At 55.0% G+C, this 14787-nt stretch overlaps 1 protein-coding gene across 1 annotated transcript; it reads left to right on the forward strand.

Moving 5' to 3' along the window:
• Positions 1-695: 695 nt before the first annotated feature.
• On the forward strand, positions 696-14431 carry IGF2 (insulin like growth factor 2). Its single transcript, XM_032189333.1, has 4 exons — positions 696-1013; positions 6677-6839; positions 12955-13121; positions 13862-14431. Exons 1-4 carry the CDS (start codon positions 912-914, stop codon positions 14102-14104), a joined length of 675 nt encoding a protein of 224 aa, XP_032045224.1. The 5' UTR covers positions 696-911; the 3' UTR covers positions 14105-14431.
• Positions 14432-14787: the final 356 nt, after the last annotated feature.

The raw sequence follows: 14787 nt of genomic DNA on the forward strand, positions 1-14787 counted from the left end.
GTGAGACCCAAAAGCAGGGCTGGAGCTGCAAATCCTGCTGCTCCCTCTGCTCCCCCCTCCCACCCCGGGAATTTCGGCTCTCTGGAGGGCAGAAGGGGCGCGCAGGGGGTGCCCCAGCACCTCGGGCAGGGGCTGGCGGCGCAGGCCCCCATCTCCTCCCTTCACCTGCGGGGGGAGGCGGAGGATGCACGCAGCCCCCGGATCCCCCCAGGCCGGGGGCCGGCCGGGGTGGGCTAAAGCCCCCTCCCGGGCGGGGAAAGCCTGCGGCTGGAACTTCCCGTCGCTCCCCGAGCTGGACTTCGCAGGGTTACGAAGAAGGGAGGGAGAAAGAGGGAGGGATCGCTCTGCAACATTATTGGCTGCGTGGCCGGGCTGGTGTTCGCTGGGGAAGTCAGAGCATGCCCATTGGGGGGGTATAAAAGGGGGGCAGCCGGAGCGCCTTGCCTGTCTCCTCGCTCGTGGGGCAGCCAGCCGGGAGCAGCGGGCAGCCAGGCAGCCGGCCCCTCCGCCCCGGCCAGGGGGACGCAGTCAGTAAACACCACCACAACAAAAAGTGAGAGCCACCCAAGGGGCAGCCAAAGCAGGAGGAGAGAAAGAGGAGGAGGAAAAAAAGGCAAAAAAAAAAAAAGGGGGGGGAACAAGGAGAAAAAATAACAAAAGAAAAAAAGGAAAAAGAAAAGGAAAAAAAAAAAAAAAAGAAAAGGAAAAAAAAGGAAAAAATAGAGAGGAGAAGGAAGGAAAGCGCTCGCTCGCTCTCTAGAATAACAAAATACCTAATCGTAACAAAATAACATCCTTCAGACAAATTCAAGCAGGGACTTGACATACCAAAAAGGCAAAGCGAGGAGAGCAAGCCAGGGCGCGGGGAAGGCGAGCCAAAGCCGCGATCGCTGCCAGGGCCGGACAGCAGCATGGCAAGCGCCGGGGCACACACGGATGAGCGCTGCCGGCAGCCTGCCTTCCTCCCCGGCCCGCCGCCGCCAGAAGTTGAGAGTAGCAGCGGCAGCGCCAAGGTAAGCGCCGCTCCGAGCCGTGCCACGCCGCGCCCAGCCGTGCCACGCCGCGCGATGCTTGTGCCGCGGGATGCTTGTGCCGCGCCGCGCCGAGCCGAGCCGAGCCGTGCCGGCTCCGCTGCTCGCCCTCCCCACGCGTGTCACTAGAGGGACCCCGAGAGCCGGCCCAGCCCGGGCTGCCCGCGGCCAACTTGCGGGCTGTGCGCTGCGGGGGGTGCGGTGCGGTGCGGGGACCCCCCGGGCACCCCCAAGGTACCCGCGCGCCTTGTGGCGATGGGCGTTTTTCCGCCCGTTTTTTTTTTTTTTTTTTTAATTAATTATTTATTTTTTATTTGCTTTAAAAAATACGTTGTTATTATTTTTGCGTGGGTGGGGGGCGCGCAGCGCTGCCCGCATCCCCCTGCGAGGCTCCTGCGCGCCCCTTGCGCGGGGCGTGCGCGGAGAGGACGCGGAGAGGGCGGGGGGGGGGGGGGGGGAGCGGCGTGGAGGGGGCGTGGGGCGGTCCCGGGTGGGCTGGGGGGGCCGGGGGCAGCACGGCGCGTGTGCGGGCAGCCGCGATCGTGCGTGGGCCGGGCTGGCCCCGGCGGCGGGGCCGGGGCTATGCGAGGTCACGGCGGCCCCTGGCTGCCCGGCGCGCTGCGCTCCGCGCCCGGGCTTTGGGAGCGGGGACCCGGCGGGGAGCAGCGTGGAGCTGCTGGGCTCTCATCCGAAAAAACACCGCGGCGCGTTGGGTCCCGGAGGGATAAAAATACAGAGAGGGAAAAACAAGAGAGCGAAGCCAAAATGGAGTGAGAGTTAATGGTTGGCACCGAGCCTTCGACTTTGTGTGATATTTTTTTTTTTTTTGCTTCCTTCCCAATTGCTTTTCCCTACAGTAATTGTTTTAAGAGAGCAACTTGGAAGGGTTTTAGCACTCTGTTGAGCAGTGGGGAATTGGGGCACATGAGGAAACTCAGACTTAGCGTAACTGTACCAGCAGATGTGGCTGCCTTGCCTCCAGCCAGCGGTGCTTCAGCAGTGCTTCTGGCACGTCGGGGCTCACGCCGGCACCGTGGGGCCACCCTGTGTGAAAATCAGGTTGGTGGGGGACGTTTCAAGCAGATACCTCAGGAAAAGGTCTGCTTTAACCCTCAGGTTGAGGCTTCCTATGTGAAGCCTGCAGTTTTCGTCCCAATGCCAGGGTGTGCTTGGGAGGGCCCGGTTTTCTTTGTTTTTATTTATTGTCAGGTTGTGTGTGTGTGGCTTCTTTCACTTAGCAGGGTTCAGCGCGTTGGGTTTATTCCTCCTCCTGGCTTGATTTACAGTGGAGTTGAGGAGCCTGGGTCGTGGGTTCTGTAGGGGTGACTTTGTGCTAAGGACATCTGGAGGAATAAAACTGACTGACACTCCCGATTTGAGCTCCGCTGAACTGTTTTGGACCCAACTTGACAATTTCGGTGGGGGTGAGCGGGTCAGAGCTGTAAATCTTGCTCCACGTTGTCGACACCCACACGAGTTCACTCAGCCTTTCAAAGGGGCTATCCCAGCTCCTGTGAAAATTCATTAAGGGATAAAAGATTTGACACCGCAGGTCCCCTCCCACCGCCGCATGAAACCGGAGAGCCAAAATGCGTCTGCGTGTGTGTCCCGGCGCTGCTCCTGACAGGTGATCCTTTTTGCAGCCTGCCTGCAGGGCTGCTGCTTTGACCAAGCAACCCAGAGGTGTCGGTGCGTGTCTCACCATTGATTCCTACAGGCTTTGGAGCGATCCCTACTTGCCTCAAGGAGCAAAGCACTTCTGTACGTCTTTTCTTTTTTTAAATAAAGCAAACACAGCAGGTGAGGTCTTATTTTTAGAGGGACGGAGGAGCTGGTGCTCTTCCAGAATTGCATACGAGCACTGGAAGTGGCCCACCCTCTCCCGCTCGTGTCCTGGGACTGACCTCTCAGCTCCGTTTTCGGGCTGGCTTTGCTTTTTGAGGCTGCTGTGTCCAAGGGGGTGAAGAGATGCAAAAGGAGGGGGTCAGGGGACACCAGGGGAGGAAATCTCCACTGGGGCTGCAGCCTGGCATCGGCAGGGTTAACACGGCTCTGCCAAGACATAAAGCAAGCTGAATGTGTTGTGGGAATATCACTTGTCAGTAAACTCCAGTCACCACAATTTCTGATTTAACAGCTTAACTTGCTGTTAACTTTCCCTGCTACGCTCCAGGTTTCGGCCGTGGAGGCAGAAAGGCGAGAGGAACAATAAAGAAAGGAGTTAAGTGAGGCTACTAAATCGGACTTAAATCCCTTCCCTGGGTCCTGCCAGCTGTCTTTAGAAGAGTTAAGCAAGATTGCATTTCCTTTTTTTTTTTTTTTTTTTTTTTTTCTTGCTGTAAATCAACCGTTTCTGGGCCGCCTACCAAAATTTGTGCAATACTCCCCGGTGGGGTGAGTAAATGGGACTGAATACCCCATTCACCTTTCCGAGCTTGGTTTTTCTTCAGCTCCGGGAGCCCTCGCTGCAGCGCCGCGGGGTGCGGGATGGGAGGGAGGAAAGGTGACCCCCGGCACGGGGCTGCTGATGGGGACGAGCGGCGAAGACAAAAAAGCGAGGGCTAAAAATAGAAGCGACACTGCCAACCTCAGCCATATAAGTGTCACGCGAGCCAGGTGCCAAGAATCAGAAGGGTTGTTTTTTTTTTTTTATTGCTGTCAAGCCCGGTGATCGGAGCTGAGCAGCGAAACCCCTGGTCCCAGGTGGATTTTATCTGCCTCGATGGTCAAAAGTTTTGCAGTTTGAAACCTGCTTCCTCCAAGATGAGGATCCGATGTCACATCCTTTCTCCTTTAGACAAAAGTGGAGGCTCTTCTACAGCCAGGAGCCTCCAGGGATAAAGATTTGGGCAGGGAACATGTGGCCAGGGTGGCAGGAGGATGCAGGGTGCCCCCGACAGAGGTATGGCATGTGGCGGCTGCTCTCCATCGGGTACCACTGGGCACCCCCCCCCGCAACTCCTCCATCCAGGGCGGGATTTTGGCTGCCAAAGGCGCCTGCCAAGGGCTGTCTGTGCATCCCTCTCCACTCTCAGGAGGAATAACACAGCAATACACTTCGTCTCGCAGTCGTTGGCAACGTCTGTGTGCTCCCCATGCACATGGGTGCACTGATTTCGGGATGCAAGGGATGCCTTGGCTCCAGCCCCGGTGCTGGGACGTGGATGCTCTCCCTGTGAGCGGGTGCTGCTCGCTGCACGAGCACTGGGCATCTCCTGCAGCAGCAATACACCAATCTGCCTGCTTTTTCAGCAGGGTGATGGAGGCTGGGCTGCAAAAATGTAGATTTCCTCCCCACCCCCCCATCCCAGCACACAGCACTCATTTGGGCTGACAACTTTCTTGCCCTTTTAGACACTGCACTGCTCCACAAAGAGTGAGATTTGTAATTTATTTATTTATTTTTTTTTCTGTCCAAATCCAAATTTTGCAGACTGGGCCATCTGTCAATTCCCTCCTACGTTGTTCTGTTCATATTAAATTGTAATGAAGGCCAGACTGAAGGAGGAATTAGGTCAGACAGGAGGTTCAGTATCCGTTTTTTGGGAGATGTTGCCCAAGAGAGGCACCGTGGTTTGGTTGGCTCTGCACAAGCCTGGATGCAAGGGATGCCTGAGCCTTCCTCTGAGATTTGGCAGCCGGGCCTTTTTAGCACATTGTGGCCTCTTGGCCTCTGAATCCCCAGCAGCTGGACAGAAATCGCCTCTCCAGCTGATCATGCAGCAAATCCTTAAAAAATCCTCCAGGCAGCTTTGCGCGGGAGGGCGGCTCCGCTCCGCTGCAGACCTGCCTTCGGGCTTGCTCCCATCATGCTGGTGCTGGTCCAAGGGGACTTTCTCCATTGGCGTGCCACCACCAGTGACCTGGCTGTCACTGGGCTGCGGAGAGGTGCTCGGGGTTCCCCGAGTGCACGGAGCATCCTTCACGTAGCAGCCCCATGGCGAGGGAGCACCTCCACCCACCCAGGGCAGTTTTCTGGTCCCACACATGCTGGTGTGGAGAAGGGAAGGAGAAGGAGCCTTGCATCTGCACAGGAGATGATTTTCTAATTTTTCCTTGTTTTCTGCCCTGGTTCAAACTGCACCCTGAGATGTTTGACCTCTCCCAATGCACGCGCCTGGGGGTGGCAGTCAGTATGACCAATTCAGGCCTGTTTTACAAGGATGAAACTCTGGTGGACATGGCATCTCTCCTAGTCCTTTAGGAAAACACTGTCACCACATTGTTCCTGTTACCTGTTGCATGAGGGAGGCTCTGAAGTACAAATGAAGGCTCTGAGGGCTTCAACGCACGATGCTGGGAAGGGATTAAGCCATGGTAACTGAAGCCACATGCAGTGTTGGGTACCCGATGATTGAACTGGGAGGGAAGAACTTACAGGGTTGTGCTGGGTTTCTTCAGAGGGGTGTCAGCATTTGGACCATCCTCATGGCTTTGGCCCAGATGGCTTCAGGAGTGTTTCCCACTCAGTATTTTGGGCTTGGACTCCCTAAAAGAGCTTGTACCGGGAGGCAGGCAAGGCTTGCACCTGCAGCTCAGCTTTTGCAGTAGCCAGTGCTTTGCAAAAGAGAAGTAGTGCTTGTTTTTTTTTTTTTTTTTTTTTTCTTTCTTTCTTTCCCTGCAGACCATATCAGATCTTCCCAACACCAAATAGTGCATCTATAGCACGATGCTGCTGCGCCTTAAGCAGCACAGGTGATGCTGTGGTGATGATCTCTGCTGCTTGGAAGAGCTCACAACTCGTGAGCACGGCAGCTTTCCAGCACTACTGGTGCACCGTGTCCGTAGAAATTGGTGATAAGGGTGGCTTTGTTGCTGGCAGGACCGTAGTGGGGCCCCTGGGGACCTGGGCTAATTTCCTAGCTGCGCTGCAGACTTCCCCTGTGACCTTGGGCGAGTCATTTAATCTATCCCGGGCTTCGGCTCCATCTCCGAGCATCCCACGGGGGTGAGGTAATATTCATTAACTGATATTATTCTCGAGTTGCTCAGATGCTATGGTGATGAAAGCTGGAGGTGAAACCCAGTGCCTCGGCTGAGTGTTAGCAGGGAGAGGGGCTGCTCTGCTGGAGATTTAGCACTCGCCCGTGGGGGCTGCTGTTTTGACACAATTCCCCCCTTCATTTTGAGCTGAGCTCTTGGCCACCACCGTTGCTTGTAGCCATGCAGCGATGCTCGTCACTGAGGGACAACACAGGGATGTTGCATCACTCAGTGGGGCAACAGCATCCCTGTGCTGATACCCCTGTGGTCCCCAGCTGCGTCTCCCTGGGGACCGCTGTGCTCCCAAGGGATGTCTCTCTGGTCCCGGCCTTGCCGGGCAAACACGGATTGTGCAATCAGCCCCCTGATTGCCTTAGCAGTGCCTTTTGGATGCCTGGGGCGAAGGCCACTACTCCCCGGCAGAAGCCAGCTTTCCTCAAAAGCGGGAGGAAAGTTCATTCGCTCCGCCTTTGGGAAAGCGCGCGTTTGGGTAGGGCACGGAAAGCTTTCATCGAAAGCAAAAACAAGCCACCTCCTGGCAATCACTTGAATGATTTTCCATTTATAAGGGAAGAAAAATAGGTAATTGGGGGTGTGGTGGTGGTGGTGGTGAAAGAAGGGGAGTCTCTGGCACCACGCTAACACTGTGCCTCCATCCCCAGGTGCAGAGGATGTGCGCGGCCCGGCGGCTGCTGCTGCTGCTGCTGGCCTTCCTGGCCTACGCGTTGGATTCGGCCGCGGCGTACGGCACGGCGGAGACCCTCTGCGGCGGGGAGCTGGTGGACACGCTGCAGTTTGTCTGCGGGGACAGGGGCTTCTACTTCAGTAAGTGCCATGTACTCATGCGGGATGCTCGGTCCCTACACCGCGCGGTGCCGGGACATCCACGCCAGGTGCAGAATGTGCTGGGGGAGGTGGGGTGGGATGGAAAGGACGGGTTCTCCACCCTGCTGCTTTTCCTAATGGCATTATGCATGGCAAGGAGAGGAGTGAGACAAGCAACAAGCTCAGATGATGCTGAGCACTGTTTTAGGGGACTTGGTCCCATGGGGAAGCGGGGTGCTGAAGTCAGATATTGCCGGGGAGCAGCAATAGGTGGTTGGTTTGCTGTTGATGCAGGCAAGTCATCAAAGTAATGAAGGTTTCTGCTGAGCTTGGGCTCTGGGTTCTTTTAAAACCCAAGCAGGCTGTATCCACAGCTTCTGGTTGCTCCCCGAATACTCCTGGTGGCCTCCTGGCTACCCACCAATGACAGTGATGGCGCACCCTTTTCCAGCACAGCTAGTGCCAAAAAATGTGGTGTTGATGTCATCTGTAGAGTGCAGGGACTTTGAGGACAGTTGCCTGGAGCACGCTTTCCCTCGTGGTGTTTTGGGGGTCTGGACCATTCACATGGGCAGCACAAGAGCTCAGCTGGTGAGCGGGGAGGAGGAGGAGTAAGGCAGTAGCGTTGGATGCTCAGCGGTACGTGAGCAGGGGAGGGTGCCGTCAGCGTGACGATGGCATTATAGCGGCCCTGAGAGTGAAGACCCCATGTCCTGCAGCCTGCTGGGGACTGAACCCTGTAACAAACTACAGGAGAGATGTGAAGGCAAGCAGCAGGGAAAGGATGCACGTAGCAGCTACAAGGGGCACCATGTGCTTGGCAGTCTTTGCCTCTGCTCTGGTTGGGGGAAAATGAATTAAAGCAATGTGCAAGGTCACTCTTGAGTAATGTGGCGAGTTGCTTTTTGGAACAGTGGTGCTGAGAGCCCCCCTCCCTCTCCTCCCAGTCTGGCTTTTGCAGGGAAAGGGGTGCTGCATGGTCAGGAGAAGATCCTGGGTGCTAGTGCCCAACCAGGCTGGGCTGAGCCTGGCTGAGGTCCACCCCATCCAGAGGCTGGGCAGGGGGCTGCCAGGTCCAGCTGCCACCAGGGCTCAGCCCGTGTGATGTCCTAAGGGTGGTGGCACTGCAGGTGGCTTTGCCACTAGCCAGTTCCCCTAGGAGATGGCTTTGGGCAGGTGGCGATGCTTTTTGGGATGCTGTTCCTTTCTCTCTGAGTTCAGCTGAGGGGTCTGCACCATAACTGCCCTTCCTCTCATCTCACCCTCCACATTTTCTCAAACCACTGAGCCCACACCAGAGCTCAGCTTGGGCAAGGGACACGGGCTTCTCCTTCCCATCTGTGGCAAGTTCCTCTCCTGCTCTCACACCTCTTCCTCTCTCTCCCTATACAGAGGAGCATCCGTCTCCCTCCCCGTGTTTCTCTTCCCTCCTCCCCCTCTCTGGGGATGAAATGGAATGGGGCTTTTGTTTTACAGACAAATTGACCTCCTTTCACCTCGAATAACCCGGCCTCCCAGTCCAAATAAAAACACTTTTGAAGGCAGACAAGTAGCTTTGTGCCAAATGGCCAGTCTGGTGCTTGCAAGAGGATTCTCACTCTTTTTTATTTTTATTTTTTACCTGTCCCCTCCCTTCTGGTTGAATATTTCTGGAGAGCTCAAGTGCTGAGGGATGAAGGGAACCCCACCAGTCCCATATTTTAACCTCTGCAGCCTCTGGCCAGTCAGCACTGAACACACATTTGGGTACCAGCTCTACTTGACGAGGGCATGGGCATTCCCAGTACACTTCTTTCTTCCCTCTAACTCTATCAGTTGATCCAGTAAAGAGAGCAATTCTTCTGCCTACATTAGTCTTCATTCCTAGATCCTCATGGCTAACACTGTTGGCCCGTGTAGGCTCTATAGGGCATGCTTATGTTGCATGATCATGGTTTATGTCCTGAAACTGGCTCTGGGATTGTCCTGAGCACTTCTCAGCCTGCTGTTGGTGTCAGAAGTACAGCCTGATGAGCAACCTGTGCTAACAGCATGGTTCATACAGGAGGTAGATGGCTTTGATGGCCTCATCCCACAGATATGGGTGACCCCACATGCTGGAAAGGGCTTGCTTCAAACAGGCGCCTGGTAATCTTGGGGAAAAAAAAAAAAAAAAGAAATGGCATGAAAATCCACCAGTTTTTCTGCTGTGGTGGTGATTTTAGCTAAGGTGTGCCTTCCCTGCTCTGAGCTGCAGCAGTCTGCATCCAGCTCCAGCACATCAGTGGTGTTTCACACCCCTGGTGTCCCATGGTGGGGACATAGGCAGCCTGGACCCAGGAGGGTGCACCCCAAGGACCATGATGTCCGCCTGTCCATTGGCATGGAGAGGTGCCCCTGGAAGTATCGTGATGGCAGATGCTTGGGACTGAGGATGTTGAAGCTGCTTCCCAAATCCCCTAACTCGGGTACTTCATTGTCTTTATTTGGCATCCCACTACCAGGCTTTTACCATTTCCACTCCTTTTTTTTTTTTTTTTTTTTTTGAGGGATGTAGCAAAAATCTGGAGATACATTGCTTTACTTGATCTGCTTGTGAAAGGGACAACACTTTGCATGGCGCACCCTTGGGGACGAGTGCCACTGGTCCCATGGCAAGCACTTGGCATATTCCTGGTGCACCTGAGACCTGCAGCAGTGATGCCACCAAGAGCTGGGGCTGCAAAGGAGCAGCTCCAATGGGGGCTGGAGCCTGCAGCTGCAGCCACTGCCTTGCTCTCCTCTTTCTGCTGCGATCCCCTTCCATGACTGAAGGCTTTTGGGGCCAGCACGCAGGTGTCGGCAAGGTGATGCCATCCCACAGCATGGCCTCAAGGAGGGAAAAAAAAATTATAAAAAAAGAGAGGAAAAATAGAAAAAGGTCAAGAGGAAGCCCTGGTGGTGAATTTGCTGTCACGCACCGCCGGCGGGGAGGGGAGAAGGGGCTGCGGGGGGAGAAGCGTCTGACTTCTCTGTAAACAACAGCTCCTGTTTCCTCCTTTCCAACAGCTGATAAGAATTTAGCTCTTTGCGGCCGCTTGTGCTGACGGGGCACATTCTTGTGCGCCGCTGCTCCTGCGAATAATACTAGGAAAAAGCAGGGGGGAAAACGCGGTGCCGGGGCTGGGGGAGGGCCAGGCTGGGGGCACTGGGACGGGGCTGGAGCTGCACAAAGGCCCCCTTGTTGCTCCCGACATTCCTGCGTCAGGGGCGCGGGGACTGTTTGCACCCAAAGTCCCCTTCCACTCGGCTTGCCGCCTGATGGACCGGAGGAGAGGGGAGCCGAGGGTGGGGAGGCGCCTCGGTGCAGTGATGCCAGGGAAGGGACCCTCCTGTCCCCACCCCGGGTGCCATCACCTCTGAGCTGCAGGTACGCGGCTACCGCCCCCGCGCAGTCCCGGGAATGCCATCAGGATGCTTGGCAATCCCTGTCGGGATGGCCAGCAATTGCCGTTGGGATAGCACAATGCCACCCGGCACCAGCCCGCAGAGGCTTTTGGTGGAGCACGGGTTGGGGAAAAAGGGAGAATGGCCATTTTTCGAGTCCCCCGAGAAGGCTGGGAGGTAGCACGTTTCCTTGGGAGAAGGTGGCAATCGTTGAAATGGGAAGTGGAAGGGGAGTGTGGGAGGAGAAGTGCTTCACCTCCTGCTTTGCTATGTACCTGGCTTTGGTGGTGACGTTAAAGTGAGATGCCATCGATGGGTGAACGCCAGGAAAATCAACCTTTAGTCCATGCGTAAATCATGGTTCGGAACAAACCCTTTTCCTAATCCAGGTCAGCGGCCATATCACTGTTAACTAGAAATTTCCTGGCATCTTTTCCCCTGGTTGTTATCTCCAGGTGCTTTCTGGGGCTAAATCCCAGCTTGTTGTTTGCCAGCTTTTGTTGTTCTTGTTGTTTTCCCTGCAGCAGCACTCCCCTAGAGGATGGGGATGGCATTTGGTGCTGTGGGCATGGACAATTATGTAATGGGAGATCTGCCCCCCCAGCCCCTCGCCGCAATGCTGGCGGCAAGCAAGGGAAACAGCATGTAGGGACTTTATGCAACACATGAAGGGCAGTGCTTGAGGGCTGGGGATGTGTCCATAAGGTGGGCAAAGCAAGGGGCACGGATAGCTGAGGGCTGTCTCTCCCAAAAAGTACCCTTTATGGTGGGGTGGTTGCATGGGTTTAGATGCTTTGGTCCATATGTATATGTGCTTAAATATATATTGCATATATATATTGTGTATACATACAAAGAATATATGCATGTGGCCCTCTTCTCCATTGGGTATCACCACCTGGATTGCCTGCACCAAGGTCACTTATACGGCAGCAGGCAACCAACTCATCCACCTGCCTATACAAGGAGGGCTCAATCCAGCATACTTGTGGCCACGAGCATTTTAAAGACAGAAAAACAAACCCCTGGCAGTGCTCCCTTCACTGAGCCTTGGCTGAGACTGAGCTATCCTTCTCACCTTCCCATATAGCTGGCTAAGGGTCATCTCTGAATTTTTCCCAGAGAAAAAGAAAAAAAAATAAATAGGAGGGGGGTGATGCAAGGGGGAAGAATGTGGAAAATGAAGCGTTTGAGCTGCCTCCCGAAGGCGGGCTGCATGTTATGAGTCAGCTGTCCCATCGCGGTGCACCCGATGCCGTGCTTGCTCTCATGACCTCAGAGCACGGTGGTGATGCTCCAGCGTTGAGCAAAGGGCTCACTGCAAACGGGGCGAGTTTGACAGCTAGCAGGTGCTGTGCTGCCAGGGGCTTTGCTATTGCAGGGTGTGTGTTGAGGTTGGGTCACGGCATTTTGCATGCCAGCGTTGTGCACGCAGCACTGCACTGCACAACCGTGCCTGCATTGTGTATTTGGGGTTGCTTTGCACGTGCGGGGCTGCATTGGATATGCATGGCTGCATTGCAACGTGGAGGGCTGCATTGCACATGCAGAAAGCTGCTGGGCTTTGCATGTTGTCCTGGGGCACTTTGGGTGGGCACACAGGTGCAGTACCGCTTGGGGAAATCAGCCAGGGCCGTAAGATCTAAACAGGATAAATATTTGAGCTCCTGCTTCATCTGGAGCGTGTGGGGGAGACCATGGGTCATGCATGGGGCCAAAGCAGCGTCTCCCCAGCTGGATCCCATCTGCAAACCTCACGAGTACTGCTCTGCCTGTGTGGGCTGTGCTCCCCTCTACCTGAGCCCCTCACCTTGGCACTCTGTACATGAAAACACAGAGAAAACCCTCTAGTTTGGGGCCACTATACATTTAGGAAGTTGCAATTCCTGAGCAAATTTGTTTTGTGTCTGAAATCCAGATTTGCCTCTCTCTTCTATTTCAAGAGGGGGAGGCACAAAGCAAAACCGGTGTGAGCCTTCTCCCCGGAGTGGTTTGGCTGTAATTAAACACCGGAGTGAGATGCTCTCAGTTGTTGCCGCGCTGGACACTGGCGTTCGCATCCTTATGCTGGGAGAAATGGGAGAGGAACCGTTATTAAAAGATTAAGTTTAATAGCTATTCTTGGCGTGCCGTTGTGAGCCTGTATTCTTTCTGCAGCTGTCTTCGAGCTGTCCCATCTGGTAAAATTTAGCCGCGTTGGTTCGCTTCACCTGCCCAAGCGTCAACACGGCAGAGGGAGGCTGGCAGCCACAGCGCCGCGCTGCTTCTTTCTAATAAAATGCGCTTGCCAGGATCAACATCGCAGACGTTCGTGGTAATCGGTGCGGCGTCTGCATCCGGACTGCCGTCCGCGCCGAGCTCGCTAAGGAGCAATAGGAAGGGAATAAATTACAGCAATAGAAAGTGCCCTTAATTAGCATCGTGTGCACACGGGGAGCCCCGTCGGCATTGAGAGCATTTGTCTGGGGAAGGCTTCATGTGAAACTCAGGCGTTTTGTAGGCACGCGTTGAAGGGAGATGAGTGTTTTAGGGGAAATGCTGCTGGTTTGGAAGCATGTGTGCAGCAACTGTGGGGTGATGAAGCTGGTGGATGTGCTGGTGGGGGTCACCAGTCTGGTCACAGCTGGAGGGATGCCTCCAAGGCGGAGGTTAGCGGGTGACAACGTCTGGTCTGTATTGACGGCTAATGCTGAGGCCTCTGCCCTTGCAGGTAGGCCAGTGGGACGAAATAACAGGAGGATCAACCGCGGCATCGTGGAGGAGTGCTGCTTTCGGAGCTGCGACCTGGCTCTGCTGGAAACCTACTGCGCCAAGTCCGTCAAGTCTGAGCGCGACCTCTCCGCCACCTCCCTCGTGGGCCTCCCGGCACTCAACAAGGTAGGGATGGCCCCACGTTTGGCAGCTCTCTAAAACAAGAAGGAGAGGAAAAGATAGGAAGGCCTTGGAGGGGAGAGGACAATTGCTGGCTCTAAGATCCACTGCTTCTGCAGCCAAGGCAGCGTGCAGAGCCTTGAAGAGTTTATGGCCATGGGGGAGTCAAATAAGTTACAGAAAAAAAACTTTTAATCACAGGTTGGTTTGTGTTGGAAGGGAACCCTGAGGAACATATAGTCCAGCCCCCCAGCCATGGGCAGGGACATCTTTCACTAGATCACACTGCCCAAAGCCCCATGCAACCCAGCTTTGAACACCTCCGGGGATGGGGCATCCACAGCTTCTCTGGGCAACCTGTGCCAGTGCCTCACCACCCTTGTTGTGAAGAAATTCTTCCTTATATCCAATCTTTTCTGGTCTGAAACAATTGCCCCTTCTGTCCCCACACGCCCTGCTAAAATCTTTCTCCAGATTCAATATATATTGACAGGCTGCAGCAAGGAGCCCCTAGAGCCCTCTCCAGGCTGAACAGCCCCAATGCTCTCAGTCTTTCCTCACAGGAGAGGTTCTCCAGCCCCTGATCATTCTCACGGCCCTCCTCCAGACCTACTCTAGCAGGCCCTAGTCCGTCTTGTGCTGTGAGCCCCAGAAAACGAGTAATGTGAGGTGGGGCAGACAGAGCTCCTGGGCAGGGTCGGCCGTGTTCCTCACACTGACGCTGACGTTGCTCTTCCCCTCTACAGGAGAGCTTCCAGAAGCCCTCACACGCCAAGTACTCCAAGTACGACGTGTGGCAGAAGAAGAGCTCCCAGCGGCTGCAGCGGGAGGTGCCCGGCATCCTGCGCGCCCGCCGGTACCGGTGGCAGGCCGAGGGGCTGCAAGCGGCTGAAGAAGCCAGGGCGCTGCATCGCCCCCTCATCTCCTTGCCGAGCCAGCGGCCCCCAGCGCCGCGAGCATCCCCCGAAGCCACCGGCCCCCAGGAATGAACCATGACTGGCCGGCTCCATTTGTGATCTCCCGGGGAGAGACTGGCGAGACCCGGCCCCCCCCAAGCCCCTCCGTCCCCGAGCCGAGGAGCGGGGCGGCGGGGCGCCATCACGCCGCTCCGGCCCCAACCAAACAACTGACACAAGCAAGGAGGGGATGGCGGCGGCGGCGGTGGCCGTGCGCGGCGTCCTCCTTTCGGGGTTGGGGGGAGGGTTGTTTCGTTTCCCAGGCCTGTCTCGTTTCCCCCGCGCACCCAGTATTTTTCAAGCCTTGTACTTGCAAAGGGACAGTTGGGCACTTGAACTTTTTTTGCTGCCGGGCACTGCGTGACATCCCCGGTGCCAACACCAGAAGACAAAAGAAAGAGCAAGAGGGAAAAAGGATATGAAGTTAACTTTTTTTTTATTTTTTATTTTTTCTCAAGAAGAGGAGTCCATTCCGTGTCTTTCTTGACAATAAAGTGAAAAACAAAAACAAATGGGGAGAAATGTTGAGGGATATAACTTTTTTGCCTCATTCCCACCCCACTTTTTTTTTTTTCCTTTTATTTTGATTTTGTTGGTAACTTTTTGTAATTTTTATAACTTTCTTTTGCACCTTTAAAAAGAAAACGTAACTGAGACGAAGTTCCGAGGAGACCCATCTGCATTTTTTGTGTGTGTGCTTAATTACAAGATTCCAA

The sequence above is a fragment of the Aythya fuligula genome, chromosome 5 (assembly GCF_009819795.1).
Source record: "Aythya fuligula isolate bAytFul2 chromosome 5, bAytFul2.pri, whole genome shotgun sequence".
Classification (NCBI taxonomy): domain Eukaryota; kingdom Metazoa; phylum Chordata; class Aves; order Anseriformes; family Anatidae; genus Aythya; species Aythya fuligula.